Source organism: Calonectris borealis, chromosome 1 (assembly GCF_964195595.1).
Source record: "Calonectris borealis chromosome 1, bCalBor7.hap1.2, whole genome shotgun sequence".
In the NCBI taxonomy this organism is placed as follows: domain Eukaryota; kingdom Metazoa; phylum Chordata; class Aves; order Procellariiformes; family Procellariidae; genus Calonectris; species Calonectris borealis.
The window spans coordinates 92,950,353-92,965,685 of NC_134312.1; the positions used below are offsets into that span (position 1 = coordinate 92,950,353).

A 15,333-nucleotide genomic window follows, 5' to 3' on the forward strand; every position below is an offset into this window, starting at 1 on the left:
GCTGGCTGTATAAGCTAAGAAACGCACACAGACCCCACGCAAGAAAGAATGGAGCCTTCCTCTGGGCCAGACTCTGCTTTTCCTTTTGGTAGGAAGCAGAACTCCTCCGAGCACAAATAAGGAATAAGGAGGCATCCTCCCTCTTTTATGTTCCCACTCCTCCTGCAGGTCCTGGGAAATAAAGTGGGTCACTCTACTTCCAGACTGGCAGGCCTTGGGTCTTCAAAGGCCAGTGTATCTTTTCGTAGAGATGGATTTTTTTTTTTTTTTTTTTACAAACCAGTCCAGCAGAAGTCTCTACGTATTTTCCAGATCATATGCAAATGTGTGGGAGCTGAAGGTCAGGCGATGTGAAAGGACAAAAAAGCCATTTGGTGACGAGTAATGTGTTCTCACTGCACTTGCAGACCAAACCCTCCGTTTCTGCAAAGGCAGCAATCAGAGCAGGATTTTATCCTTACTTCAGCATGTATTTCACCCTGTCTCTCCTCCCCATAAACCCTGGCCTGATAGAAATTCTCTCACACCATTGTCAGCTCTGGTAAAAGAGGTAAAATTTTATTCCAGCACCTTCAGATGCAAAGGGTTAGAAGAAAGGTCCCAAAAAGACTATTCTGCCCCTCCATATCTGAAATGGCAGGTGGGATGAGTCTGTCCACATAAAAAGTCTGGCCAGAGGATGAAGTGTGGGTTGTATGGGGCTGCTCCCCAACACTTGACTGCTTCTTGGTCACACAGGCACACCATTTTTTCACATCGGTCTGTCAGGTTATCTGCAAAAGAAAATGTGAGCGGAGGATGAGAGATTCTGTATCGGACGAAGGCAAGAAACAGTTTTAAGAGGAACAATTCCCTAATAAAACAATTCTTAGGGAACAGAGGCTGTGGGAGCAGGAAGAGAGAAGGACCAACATGTCATGTTGTGTGTGGATCTGACCTGTCCTGTCTCTGTCAACAAGTCTGACCTTAACTGTGACCAAGAGCATCAGAAAATAGCAGCTAAATGTAAATTGACAATACTTATAAAAAATTGCCCAGCACAGTGCGCTCCCCTCTTCTAGAGCTGTGCGAACAATGGGGGTTTAGTACAGTGGCCAAAGATAAAAAAGAAAATTATTTTAGCTTAGCCTGAGCTAAAAAGATTCCATTTTCCCTCAGTCAGTCAACTTCCCTTTTAACTCCTCCCTCTGCACATCAGACCAACTTCAAAGGAAAAAATGCTGCTTTGAAAGGAAGAGTCTCCCAGAGGGACATTCAGAAACCTGAGGGTATAGAAGCACCCATCGGGCATCCTTCACTCCTGCTCCGTGAGTTGCTGTTACATCTCTCTGATCACGGCAGAGGAGCAAAGGAGCTCCGCAGCAGGGTCAGGTACCGGATTTTTTTGAGTCAGCAGCTAACGAGGCTGATCAAAATCATACGTATGGAACTATTTATAATGCAATTATATGACTACATGACTCGGTAAGGACCATAAGGAACATCAAAGCAACTAGCTTAGGTGGCTACATTGCAAATGACTGATTTTGAGTTAATGAACCCCATCCCACCTATAGGTGGCTTAAACGCAGCTGTTGGGCTAACATTATTTCAAAGCACAGTGCCTTGTTTATTTGAGGCTGCTACTATAGATTATCTCACACCCACCAAACCCTGCACTAGGCAAAGTTTAAAGTGTGACTTCATGCCAGTGCACATGGGCTTCGCTCCAAAACCAACTGCAAAGAGTACAGGAATCTTTCCAGATTTCACTGGACTTTGCTGGATCGACCCTGTATCTGATAAATAAGAAGAGCCCATATTTCTTAAGCTTGTCTGAAAAGAATCATATGTTTACCGGTAAAAAATGTTTCAAGGGTCCCACCGACAAGGACTCAGCACTAAGTCCATTTTTTTCTTAGCTACCAGCCCTGCCTGATTTTCTCCTTGCCCTCTGTTCCTTAAGTTCTTCCTATGCCGTGCCAACCACTGTCAGTTTAATGTGAGTACAAGAGTCTGGCTTGGCAATCATTTCTGTTAGAGCAGAATGATTTTTTTGACCAGCTCCCACAACTTATATTCCAGATATTTACCAAATGGAATTTGCCTACACGTGGTGGCATATCTGGACTGAAAAATATGGTTTTGCCAATTTTTTTCATTCCACAAAAAAACCTGCCTAACAGTAGCAAAAGGAGCAGAAGTCCCAGGTAAAACGAATTTCTGTTTAATTTACCTGAAAATATCTGTGTTTATGGTACAGTGCCAGGCAATAGGCATTTACTTCCTCTTGCATAGAAAGGACAGTGCAAGCAGATCTACTTCTAATGTTTCTGGACGTCATTACCCTAGGCCCAGCAAGCATGCCTGGAAATTTAATTCTTTATCCCTTTTTTTTGAATGGGATCAGACATTATACCTTCACACCCAGTAAAACCTGCTATGCTGTAGCCTGGGGTAGGAAATTTGCCTTCAGAGCGCATTTCTATTGTTCCTCCCCATGGGGGATGTCAGGGGAAGTGAAGCCTACTGAGGGCTTGTGGAGAACAGTTGATGGATGCTTCTCAGGCCTTGCTTGGACATCAATGGAATTAATGGCATTTGTTTAACTAATGCTTCTTAGCCAGGTTGGAGCAACTGCAGCTGAATGCATTGTTACGGGACATACTTTGCAGGTCTTATGGACTCGATGATACATCTCACATCTGCAACTAGGATTGTTCCTTCACAGCAAAAAGAAACACGATTTTTTTTTCATATAAAAATAGCTAGCAGAAAATATCAGCCAGCTATGTAAATATGGGCAAGTGGGAGGGAGAGCAGTTATACATTAAAGCAATACATTCCTTAGCCAGCACTTTGTATTCAATAGGTTGTTCTGACACTTGGAAAAGAGCAACTGCAGATGTGTTGCGCCACATCCTGTATCTGCTGGCACGTTTTCAGCTGCTGGAGAGGCTGAGGATTGCACCAGCTGAATATGGTCTTCTGACAAGGTAGAAATAGTCTTCTAATGTTCAAGCAAGTAGCTTTGATGCTATGGGGACAAGTTTTACTCTCACATGTTTCTTTTCAAACTTTTGAAGTGTTCTACAATGGATTTTACCATCAGGGACATTTTGGAGACTTAGAAATAGAAGTGACAAATTCTAAGACTCAAGTCATCTGGTGTATGTCAAAACAAACTGGTGCGAGCCACTGACGGGCTGTGACTGTGCAATCAAGACCTTCTTGACTGGGTACCAGCTGTAGAGCTCAGCACAGCCTACACTCGCTGCATGCCTGCGGCGCTCGAGAGCATTCAATTCTGCAAGCTTCAGAATCCCTGCTGGAGCCCTAGGGCCTTAGGCTGGAGCCCCACACGAGGCAGCGATGCAGGATGGTGCCCTATTTAACCTTTCTTGCAGCCGTGCATAGCAGCGTGGCTCTTCTCTAGTAGTACATGATGGTAAGTAAAAAAGTGAACAGTCCTGCTGGGGGGAGGGCCAAAACTGCCACAGGAGGACCACCCCTGCAGACCATTGCACAGCTGTGGGAAGGCGATGGTGAGGAGCAGGCAATGCAGGTGGGCAGAGAGCCTCCAGAGAGCCATCTGCATCCTTGCCAAACTGAGATGGCTTGTTGGCTCCATGGCCCCCACTCCCGCTCTTCAGGCTGGGGAGGACTCAGGTTGCCTGGAACGGGTGGTGCTGGGGCTCCGGCATTCCTCCCAGCTCCAGCTGGGGACTCTCGGCAAGCCTAGCGATTCAGGCAAGGGATGGGAAGAGAGCTCGGAAGAGAATGGACGTTGCCTAAAGCGGCTTTAAAACCAGCTCAGCGTACACAGACCTACCTCTGAGGCCCACAAAGCTCTTCGGTCAGCCTAGCACCTGTGGAGGAGGGAGCGAAATGAACCCAACGTGAGCGAGCACTTCCTTACCGCACCGCACGGCGTTCTGCTCACACGCCCACTGGTACTGCTGCGCCTTGGGGCTGCAGCCTTCCTTCTCTGCCTTGTCGTAGCAGCAGTCGTGCCTGTGGCAGCACCTGGGAGAGAATAAAAGGTAGAGTTTGGACATCCTCCTCCATCTTGCACGTTTTGCTCAGGGGTGTTTGCACGTACTCCAGGAGCGCTCCACTCACGCACCGCTCACGACAGCAATGTTTGTCCCAACCTGTCCGTAAATCATCTGTTGATGAACAGAAGCATCCTGGCATCTCTTTGAAAGCTCACATGGCTCAGGAGCTCATTAATGCCATATTTGCTCCCATGACCACCGTGCTTCTTCCTCCAAGCTTTTGCCCTCAGAAAGGCAGGTGTGGTCAATATATGGTAATCCCACAGAAAGGGAGCTGAAGCATTCCTATGAGGTGCGTGATTGTGGCTTACCGGCTTAGGCTTAGACCCATCTCAGAATTTGGAGTTGGAATGGTTTTTGCCTTCCTCAGCATCACCAAGCAGCTTCATTTCTTCAGTTCACCTGGACCTGCCATGTGCTCTTTGGCCCATCCAGTTTCTGAGGTCACAAAATCAACAGCCTCAAAGGTGGGGATTCATATCAGTTAACATCAGATCCCTAAATGTAAACATCTACATTTAAGGCATTGATCTATATTGCCTTTATGCACGTCTGGAGCACAGTTCATATTATCATACTGCAGAGAGCTAACATAGGTGAAAAACATTGCATTTGAAAGTGCAATTGCTTTTCACTGACCGTAGAGGGAGCTGAGGGTGACTAGCTCAGCTGATGACATCTGCCCTACAGCCTAGTCAGTGAGAGAATTTCCACTATCGAATACTTCAGAATTTATAGGAAAATTTGACCACACTTGAATTTTATTTGGTAGTTTAGTGACTCAAAATATGTCAGGAAAAGCTTCAGCCCTTAGAGAGGTCCTCTGCTGGAAAACAAGGCAGGCTGATCTCAGGGGTAAATGAAGAGCAGACAGCTTTTAGAGAAGCTCTTGAGTCCTAGATGTGAATGTCTTCAAGAGGTTGATGAGCTGGCCAAAAGGGAGCATGGCTGTGCTGGCTGTCCATAGATTACCAAATCCAGTTGAAGGCCTTGATTGTTATCTTCAAGGCCTGAGGCCAGTGTACCTGAAAAGCCAATAAAAGTCTGGGAACCATCATTATATCCCTCTGGAAAAGTGGAACAACCCTGCAAGAAGGATAAAGGTCCCTTGTGCAGGAAGCAGGGCTTCTCCGGGGACCCATCATCACCTGCCAGTACCTCATCTGAGAGCTCAGGAACATCATAAACTTCATCACCCTCTGCTGCAGGAGGATTTTGCCCTCTTAGAAATTGGTTTACGGATATGAGGGCTAGTGGGCTGTAAGAGGTGATAAAGCCCAGGAAAAAAAAACAATTTTTGAAGTGCAAAGAAGATCTACCACCGACGCAAATTCCAATAAAATGAGTGGAACTAGATCAGGTGAATCATGTGAAAGAGACAACAGAATCAGACCAGTCAGATCAAATTCAGCCTTCAAGTAACCCCTATGATTACACACAGGCTGAATTTAGTCCAGTGTGCTTTCCCTACTGATTGAGCTCCCGATTTAGTAGTTAAAGTAGCAATTTCATCCCACAGATGAGTCTGCAAACTAAATTTTTTTTTCATCTTGCAAAGGTGAAACCTGTGTGATGATTACAACCAGACTACTCACTGCATTGTGAAACCTAGAAATGTAAGTTAGCAGTAGCAGACTAGTGTCACCCTCCATGCCACCTCCACAAAGGACTTCAGAATGGGAATAAGCCCTATGGGATATACATAGCTAGACGTTTTCCCATGAGGAGTTTCAGCAATTGCTGTAACTGAGAAGAGCTTATTCAGCCCAACCGGTTCTGTTGGACCCTGCAGTAACAGGCTGCAGGTCAGATCTTTGTTGGTCCGGTAACACCTCACTCCTGGGCTTGTCCTGAAGAGGTTGGAAGTGAAAGGCCAAAGGAGGGAAGAATTTGCAGCCTCGTGGAAAGTGTGAAAGTCTCGGCTTTCTCCAACGTTTGAGTCCCTATGCAATGTGTCATATGATATGACAGGGATGGACTACGGCACTGAGCTACAACTGGGGCACGCGTCATCTGGAGGAGCTGCTGTAGCCCAGGGCACCCTGGCTAACATACCTGAAGCTGCAGCACAGCCTCGTCCATCCTCAGGGGGATGATAGATAGCGGAGCAGGCCCATCATTGGTGTCTCGTATATGGGACACAGAGCACAAGAGGCCATGGTGGAGAGCCAGGGATCAGGCTGAGCTGAGGTGGAGTGCCAGCTGGAGAAATCGCAGGGCTTGTGAGGTCTGGGGAGTGAATCAGTAGTCAAATTGGTGTCAGCGATGGAGGAATGTGGGGAGGAGGAACAACGCGAAGGTAGACAGGCAAAGGGAGGAGTTAGGAACCTGTGTGCCAAGGGAATGAAATTGCTCTTCATGGAGAGCCAGAGGGAACAAAGAGAAAAAGAGGAAGGAGAAGTGAGATCAGATCTTGGAGGGGGCAAAAGATGGTCTGTGAATCAGGCAAGGACAAGCAAATTAGCACTAGCGAGGTGTGCTAGCTAGCTGTGAGAACTCGCTGCTCCTTATCTGGCTTGGCAAAGTCAGGGGGATTGCATAAATTCTGCAGGATCATGGGATTTGGGGCACAATTCTGCATTACACCAGTTCCTCCTGGTGATATCCATAACTGTATCGGGGTGACATGTAGCTTACACCCACACAAAGCGAGAAGACTTTGGCTCATATTTTACAAACATCTCTTTCAGATGCGCTGAAAGAACTGCCAGGGAATGAAGAGTGAGGAAACCTGTCATTGTCCTTTGCCACCTTCAGATGTCTGGAAATGCCCTTTCCTGTGCCTGGGTCGGAGCGTGGTGTTAAGCTTTTAATAACCTGCTAACGCTCAGTAGACCAACGCAAACAGAGTCAGCCAACGCTATGGCAGAGCACTGGTCAACAGGTATGGAAAACAAATACAACCCAGTCGTCTAGTTAGCAAGCAACCTATTAATCACGTCTGGGCTACGAGACAGCCCTAATGGCGACAGACAGCTCCAGCTGGCCTGCAGGGATCAGCTGGCCAGACCCCTGCCATTGGGCAAATGCCGTTAAGGTAAGAATTTGTCATTGTTGTGTTTGTCACGTTAACAGCACCGTCACCGCTGTGTGTCCTTTTGTTTTGCTTTAACTCAGCAACTGGGGGGAAATCTTACTCTTCCCTATGAGTTGCCAGGACTTGGATGAGCCATATATGCCACCCTGCCTTTCATGGCATTCGGTGTTTTTAGGGAGATGCCGAGCACCTTCAGGTCCTGCTTTACAAAATGGGTGCTGCAGCAATCCAGGGGAACAGAAATGGGAAGGAGAAACAGATCTATTGACTTTACGCAAAGAGATGCCATTATGTCTTGAAGTGATGGGACTGTGAGAGTGGAACAAAAGGGAAAAGGTAATTACTGACAACGCCACATCAAAGTCAGTGTGTGGAATAAACCTTATAAAAGGATTACCCACTCGATGGCTTTTTTTCTTTTCCCATAAAAAAGAGGTTCTTAGAAGCACTCTAGCCCTGTCTAGAAAGATTGATTGAATTACTCACAAGAAAATTACTCTTTGTAAGGGTCTCAGTAACAAACGTAGAAGTGTCAAGAGGATGAGTAATTTCAAACAGTGTTTGTCACTCACAGCCAGTAGTTTTGCCACTCTGTTTCTTTCTTTTTTAGAACAGTGAAAATGGAAAATACTGTGGTGACTTTGACAGGCATGGGGTACTCAACCACAGATTTTTGCAGTAGTTCTCAGTAACAGATATCAGAAGATTCCTCTAGCAAATATAAAATGGAAATTTTTAAGGCTAAATCTAATGGGGCATCGCCAATTCTTCCTAGCTAAGAACCTAACTAAAAACCTTTCTAGTTTGTTTTTTTTTTTTGCAGCCAGGCATTGCAGCTAAGGAATAATAATGAATGTACTTATAGGACCAAGCTTCCCTTTTACAAACTATCTGGTATTTTGAGGCATTTCCAGTTGCAGAGTCTCATTTTCTGCCGTTAGGAAAAAATCCATATCCCATGGAAATCAAACAACAGGAGAAACACCGGCTGATGAACATGTGGCCATATTTTACTCTCTCTGTTTTTTTACTCTTCTGTTTGACCAGAGTCAGCATCTCCCAGAGTTACCTAAACTTGGGGGTCGCTGAACCTCTATGGAAAACAGCTTTTAGGTGACTTCGCTCAGCCCTTTGGTAAAAGAAGTACTCCAGATTAGTGAAGTCGTGTTTTACTTCAAAGGCCTGATTATGAGAGCTGGTAAAGGGATAACAAAAATAATAAACACCTTACAGACACTGCTGTAGATGGTGATAAGCAGGTCAAGAGATATTACTGAAAATTAAAAGAAATCTCTACACCTGAAAGCTATGACACTTTGTAGGCAGTAACTCATCATTTGTAAGTCCCGTATTGACTGTTTAATGGATGAAATGTTTCATAGATACAAACCAGGGGCGCAACGAGAGGGCTTGGGGAGTGAAACATCTCACTGCATTAATGAAGACAGCTCCGCTAGTTTTAAGGGACACCTGCTCTTTCATGCCCACAGAGGAGCTTGGTCTTTAACCTTGGCATCTTTTCTTTCTTTTTTCCCTTTTCCTGTCCTGCCAATTCAGCAAAATTTGGTTTTGTAGCTGTCTCCAACAGCTGGGTATTCTGGAAAGCTCTGTTTCCTTCCCAGTGAGCTACACACTGCCTTCACCCCTGCTAAAAGCAGCGCTTGCTTATCGGTAGCACCTGGCCTGTTGACTGTGGCTAAACAGACAGACCTGTGTGCTCTGTCTCTGAGGTTTCAAACCAGACAAGATTGCAGATAACGGGCTCAGAGCACACAAGGGTCCACCATCCTCAAGATTTACTTGTATGCTAATCGCAAAGTACAAGAAAGAAACCTTTGATTGCAACACCTCCTAGACTCGTTGTTTTTAGCCTCGGGAATAACAAGCCCAGCATCTTCCCCACTAACAAAGAGAAGGGGAAATAACACAACGCTCTCTCCTGTTGTTGTTCTTCCTTGATTCAGTGTGAACTAACAGGCAATGAAGGCAACAGGTGTGATTACTCCTTGCAATGATCTGGATTTCTTCCAGAGGATAAACAGTGATATTCCCATCACTGCCATTTTCAGGACCTGGGTGAAATAACCCTCCAAATACCTTGATCGCTCCCCTTTTTTCAGGCGGGGCTTGCTCTCTCTGAATAAACATGCAGCTATTTCAGGAAATCATATCCTGGTTTCTCCTTCGCCCTCCACCCCACACAGTACAAGGTCCCAAGAGCTTTGGTCTCACCCAGAAGGTGGCTAAACCCTCATTCAAGCCCCAAGTGATACGTGGGTCCTCACTCACAATTCCCCAGTGCAGACCATATCTACTATCCCTCTCCACAAGGCAGCCACGAGGCCATGGAGTCACAGTAGTTCAAACAGGGAAGAGTGGGGAGATCTGCACTGCTTCTGGACACATAGTTGAGGTTCTTCTTACCAGTCTGTTTTATCTTTAGGCCAGCCTTGTCCTCCCAGTCCACAATAGCATCCGTAGCCAATATATGCCAAGGGAGACCGTCCCGTGCCACATGATATAGCTCCTGCCAATTCGACGATTCCTCGGGTGTGCAGTGAATGGGATTTTCCCAGGGCACCTTTCCAAACTGCAAAGACAAGACATGGCTACACACAAGGATTAAACACGCCTGACACTGATTTTCTTAAAGTCCTTAAAGGGACACTTTGTTGGTTTTGACTGCTTGGTGGGTGCAGCCTTGTCAATCTAATTAGCCATGACATTCAGCTTGCAAAGGGGACTCTGCAGGGGCCTTACCTGCGGGCTGGGATAACGAGGAGGCAGATGCAGAAATACCCAAGCAGGCTATTTCTGCAGAGGGAGCGCAATTCAAGCAAGACTTACTAGCTCTGGTGTGCTAGCGTGTGATTGCATATATATTGCACCTGGGAGATGTGTGCCTGGTTTTGCACATCACGGAGCCTGAGCGGTTAAGTTTTGCAGGGCCTGTGCCAGCACCGTGCAGAGCCAGCTGGGCTTCACTGCCCCCAGAGCTCACAAGCCTGGGAAAGCTTACTGGCTACGCTGTGGTCCCAGGTGGGACATGAAGCGGCAGAGGACAAGCACACAACCAGACCTAACTTGGGAAAAAATGGGAAAAAATGAGGTTTCTATGTTGCCCAAGATGTCTTATGTTATCCAAGTTTCCCCTACTATTCAGGACATTTTAACCCATTCTCCAGACGGCAAAAAGCTGACAGTACTATTAATTTGCGTAGAGGGATAGCTACAAGTCCCTGAGCCTGTAAGGTATACTTTGTCAAGGGTAGAGTGCCTGCGTTAGCCAAGATGTATGTATATCGGCTTTCTTTTGAGTGTTTGGAAGTGCTGGCAACACTTACATCCGCTTCCGTTACTATGTTCCATTTAAGTCGTAACATCAGGTTGGCTGCATTAATTTGGAAAAAAAAAAAAAAAAAGGAGCTCTCTGTCAGCTGAAGTGTGCAGATGGCCACCCAAACAGGTCTGGAGTTTTTTGAGCTACAAGTCTTTCAAAGAGTGTTGTGATTTCACATGTTAATTTGCAACTTTTTTAGAAACCATAGACTCTACCTTGCAGTAACTGTTACAGAAACCAAGAGTACCCTGCCCCTAATACTCCAACCACTGTGAAGCTCAGCTGCAAACGTTGATGCTTATCATGTTAACGATAGCGACAGACAGGAGTATTTATTGCCTGGGTTTACTGTGAAGGACCAAGTGCACTTTGCACTGCTCTATCGTGCGTGGCAAAGCTACTCAACAGTAGCATCGAACCCCTCAGACTGACTGCCTAACCCACCCGTCATCCCACCCATGCACAGCCGCTCCGAAAAGAAAAGCCTGCCGGAACAGGGGTGCTTTGCGGCACGCTTGGACGGCGAGGGAGGTGATGCCTGGGAGCGGGAACCCGCCACCGAAGTCGCTTTGCCACCTGCCCCCGGCTATTGCAGCACGCTTGACCTCTTCAAAGTGCTGTGCAAACTGCACTAATTAATCCCCTAAACCACCCAAGGACTCAATACTATTATTAAAACAGTTGCTTTCCTTTTAAAACCTGCCTCTAATCCCCTTGCTTGGGCCTCTCCCTGCATCTCCTGGGCTGGCTTGCCCTCCTAGCCTGATCCAAACCCCAGCAAGCACAAGGAGGGTCTCTCCCCATGAAGGACAAGGCAGGGCTTTGCTCCCCCTCTGCAGCCCGAGCCCCCAGCAGGAACGAGCGCTGCCCTCCGCCATTTTCGCCTCGGCGATCGGTGCCTCGGGCTGTCCCGGCGCAGGGTTTCGTACAGCCTCCTTATGCTTCCCGGGGCATTCCTCGGGGATTAAATGCACATTCCTGAAAAAGTAACCACACTGTTCACCTAAACACTACTTGAGTGTTCAGGTTTCGTGCTAAAAACACATTAGACGGGTGGTATTTGAAACTAAAGAGACACCTATTTCCCTTGCCTAAACAGCGGGGCTCCGGAGTTAGAAGGGGGCTCAGCTCTCAGGCACCCCAGGGGAAACCACAAGCAGTGAGCTGCTCTGGATTTTGGGTTAAAAATCATGCTTTTTCAACCTGTTGCGGTTTGGAGACCCTGAAAATGTTCCAATGGAGACAAAAACTTCTTTGTAGGCGTTCAGGCCTCCTGATGAGCAGCTTCTATTTTTTTTAGCTGTCTTTCGCTGGCCTCTTAAGCCAGGACTGCTGGACTTGGTCTGTTGGCTGCTGGCTGAAAACAGCCGAGGCTGGTGTAAGGTAACTGCACCTCACCCAGAAGAAGAAAGGCCATTCTTCTTTTGGGGATATCTCTGAGGATCAAGGAACTGTAATTACTGTGCAGAGCTGCTCATGAAATTGGAGAGAAAGCCCCAAAGGGAATTGAGTCCAAAAGACTCAATTAGCGTGCTTAGGGCTGCGTGCTCTGCAAGAGCTTGAAATAACGCGGGCATCCAGGCAGCCTCTGATGTTCCTGTTTCGTTCCTTGAAAGCTGGCTGGGTTTTGGGCCGACGGCGGGTCGCTGCCGCTGAGAGGTCAGCCCCAGCAAGTACGTTTCAATACTCAGGTGCACGGCTAATAACTTGACCAAGAACTGAAATTGCTTTTTCTATGCTGGGCAGCCAAGCCAATGCAGCTGGGAAAGCCTTGAAAAAAGTCTGAGTCTCCACAGCAGCCTGCATTTAGCCTCATCTCCCATTAGGAGCATGTCCAATCATTAGTTATGCTACTAATGGGGCACCTTAGCAGAGAACATACCTGCAGGGAGGTGAGCGGAGGTGGATCTGACAACTTACACTTCCTATTTCCTGCTTCAACAGGCAGCCTTTGCTGTAGATTAAGGCAAGTTTTGGGGTTTTGTTTTAAAACTGTGCTGCAGGTATAACCTCAGACCTGCCAGTTTAGTGTCGCGTTGCCTCTCTGTGTAGGGGCTTTATGTTAGCAGACCTTTATGGCTTTAACAGGCTTTTAAAAAATTATTTCAAATTCAGATGAATTGAAAACTGCTTACTCCACAGTCATTGGTATAAAAAAAGAGTATTTCTATGGAGAAACACAGATGCCACAGATTGTAGCAGAAAACTATCCCAAAAGAAAATGACCCATGTTTATACAGCCCCAACTATGTAAACCACCAGGGAAGCGAAGCGGGCAGGCAGCTCCCTTACACAGCCCCTCGCTCTACGGCTGATAAAGAATCGAGCAGTGCTTTTTTCTCACTTGGCCAATTTACACCGAGGTGCCTGCCGTGAAGCAGGCAAAGCTGATGGCAAAGGGAGAGGCTGTCCCGGGACGGGGGGAGGCGTGGGGAGGGAGAGGTGGTACTCACCTGCCTGAAGCAGCATCAGCATCAGCAGCAGGCGGGAGCCCATGGGCAGATCGCTCCCGCGCCCCTGTACGCCGGGGTTCAGCCGCTGGGATGGCCGGCAGCACCTCGCCGCGCTGCCAAGTGAGCCGAGGTGTGGGTGTGCTTAACAATCCTCCCGGGCCGCTGCTCCAAGGTTTATATATACATGGCTCTGCGCCCGTCTGAAGTGAAACACCCTCTTCTGCGATGTCCCTGAGCCCCAGTCCGGGTCCCGTCCGTCCCCGCAGCGGGCTCCTCGCTGCACGGGGAGAGGGCGAGGGCTGACTCTGTTTGCCTAGCATCGCCTTTGGGAGGGAGGAGCTGCTGGAAGGGCATTAGGCTGGCGGTCCCTGGGACAGCCCCAGACACCCAGGCACTAAGCCGGGCTCCTTCTTTAAGCTGTTTGCTTACAGACCCTGGTTAACCTCTGAGTAGCTGCGGAAAAGGAAAGCCTGCAACCGGGCTTTCTGCGGCTTGGGCTCGCTGCTGTGGCGTCCCCCTGGCAAGGATTTTCTCTTTTTATAGATCACTCTTTCCAGGGTAATTTTTTTTTTTTTTTGTAAATTATTTTAAGACTGATTATTTTTCATGTTTAAAAAAGAAGAGACAAAACTATAAAAATCCAACAGAAAGAATACTGTTAGGTGCAAGTATCTAATTATAAACTGACCAACAGAGCTAATTCTGCACCACTCCCGAGGGAGAAACGCCCTCTTGGCCTGTTGCTGCACCTGACCAAGACCAATTGATTTCTTGAAGACTCGTCAGTATGTGGGTCACAGCCACAGCAACAGTCCGGCGGTTGGGGACAGTCCCCCGGGGCCAGCCGTGCTCTGGTCACACCGGGCAGCTGGATCGGCAAGGTGGCCTCCCCGTCCGACAGCCTCCGCTTCTGCGGGGCAGCAGGCAATGTGAGCGGGAGGAATGACCACGGTTATTTTGCCTTTGGGGTTGAAACAGCTTCACCCAGCCCTCCAGGGCTTTAAAACTCCTGCCTTGCTTGCTACAGCAGCCATCCGCCTTGTGGGGGTCTAAGCATCTGCCCCTTGCCTGGTGTGGGCGTGATGGGCAGGGCTGGCTGCTCTGCTGGGAGAGGGAGAGGAGGGGAAGAAGGCTGCTTGCCCCTTCCCCTGCACAGCCCGGGCCCTTCTCAGCAGTACCCCTTGCCCGAGTTCCCCATGGTAAAGTTGTGCCTCCCTTCTTAATGGTGTGGTTTTAAATATTTGCTTGCTAAATATTGGTACTCGAATCAAAGGTCAGCAGCAAGTCATTTACGGGGCTGCCTCAGCCTCGCCGCCGCAGCTGGCCCTCTTTGCCGAGCAAGCTCTCAAGATACAGTATGCACCGGGTGCCTTTGCTACAGGGCAAACGAGACGGCAGAATTGGGTAAATCTCCTGACAACTGTGAGCCCGAGACCCCTCGCCCATCGCCGCCCCCGTGACGGGCCGTGTGCTGGCAGCCGGCGAGGGCGGGGGGCGAGGTGGGCGCACCGCTCACACCGCTGCTCCCTGCCCGCCTCCTCCGCGACCTCGGAGGGGCCCCGGAGGAGCTGTGCAGCTTACACCTCCTCCCTCGGAAAGTCCCTTCAGTAATTATACATTTACTCAAGTAATAATGCCAAATCCTATCTATGTGAGCTGTTGCTGGCTAATATTTAACCTTAAGAATATAAGTTTGCGGAAGGAGGATGCTGGAAGGCGGGTGTGCTGTATTGGAGGGCTCTGTGGATGTAGGTCCTCAAAATGGGAAGTGCAAAGAAGAAGTCAGGCTTCAAAGCACCGCGTGGGGCCTGGCTGAACAAGACGCCCCGTTAGAGCAAGCTCCACCCCTGACAGATACCTGGCGGGCCCCCTTCTTAAGTGGGGACCAAGGAGGAGGTGTGAGGAACCTCTGCAGATGCTTTATGGGATTCCCGGGGTCCCCGAGCCCGGGGAAATGCCTTTGAGTGCCCAAAGTGTCTGCTCTATGACTTGGATTTATCAGAGTCATTTCGGTTTGAAAACCTGCATTTAATCTTGTTCTCTCAAAGCCTTCCTGAATTACAAACCTGATCAAAACAGGCATTATACATTTTCAGATCACAGTTTAATTCTATTCTTCCCTTTCTCACAGCCCCCTGCCCCCGAAATAATAGATGAGGTTCCTGTCCCCGGTTCAGCAATAAATACAAAATAAAGAAATACAGACCCCTTCGACAGCCAAATGTATCTGCAATGTTGGAAGAAGACTTCTGCAGGATATTAGGGAGGGATGCCCAAATCCAACCTTCAAATGGGAAGCAGAATTAATATATTGTTTCCTTTTGATTGTTTCCCTCCGCTGACAAGTCGAGTTTGTTATTTATCTGTGCAATTACTGTTTACTGTTGCCTAAGTTAATCAGCATATTTATTAAATAGTATTTAATATTTTAATAAAATAAGTGCTAATCGTGGTCTTCCTCTGTTA

At 47.9% G+C, this 15,333-nt stretch overlaps 1 protein-coding gene across 1 annotated transcript; it reads right to left on the reverse strand.

Moving 5' to 3' along the window:
• Nucleotides 1-537: 537 nt before the first annotated feature.
• On the reverse strand, nt 538-13,542 carry LOC142091506 (phospholipase A2-like). The gene is made up of 4 exons (XM_075170935.1): nt 12,868-13,542; nt 9,499-9,664; nt 3,899-4,005; nt 538-773 (listed from the first exon to the last, which is right to left on the reverse strand). The coding sequence occupies exons 1-4, from the start codon at nt 12,908-12,910 to the stop codon at nt 610-612; spliced, it is 480 nt and encodes a 159-aa protein (XP_075027036.1). The 5' UTR covers nt 12,911-13,542; the 3' UTR covers nt 538-609.
• Between the last annotated feature and the right edge of the window lie 1,791 nt (nt 13,543-15,333).

Bases quoted from the DNA above. Each gene is read 5' to 3' on its own strand.
- LOC142091506 (XM_075170935.1), bottom strand. From the start codon at position 12,910: ATGGGCTCCCGCCTGCTGCTGATGCTGATGCTGCTTCAGGCAG. The intron at 9,665-12,867 runs GTGAGTACCACC...TTGTCTTTGCAG, and splicing joins GCTGATGCTGCTTCAGGCAG to TTTGGAAAGGTGCCCTGGGA. The intron at 4,006-9,498 runs GTAAGAAGAACC...ATTCTCTCCCAG, and splicing joins CCTAAAGATAAAACAGACTG to GTGCTGCCACAGGCACGACT.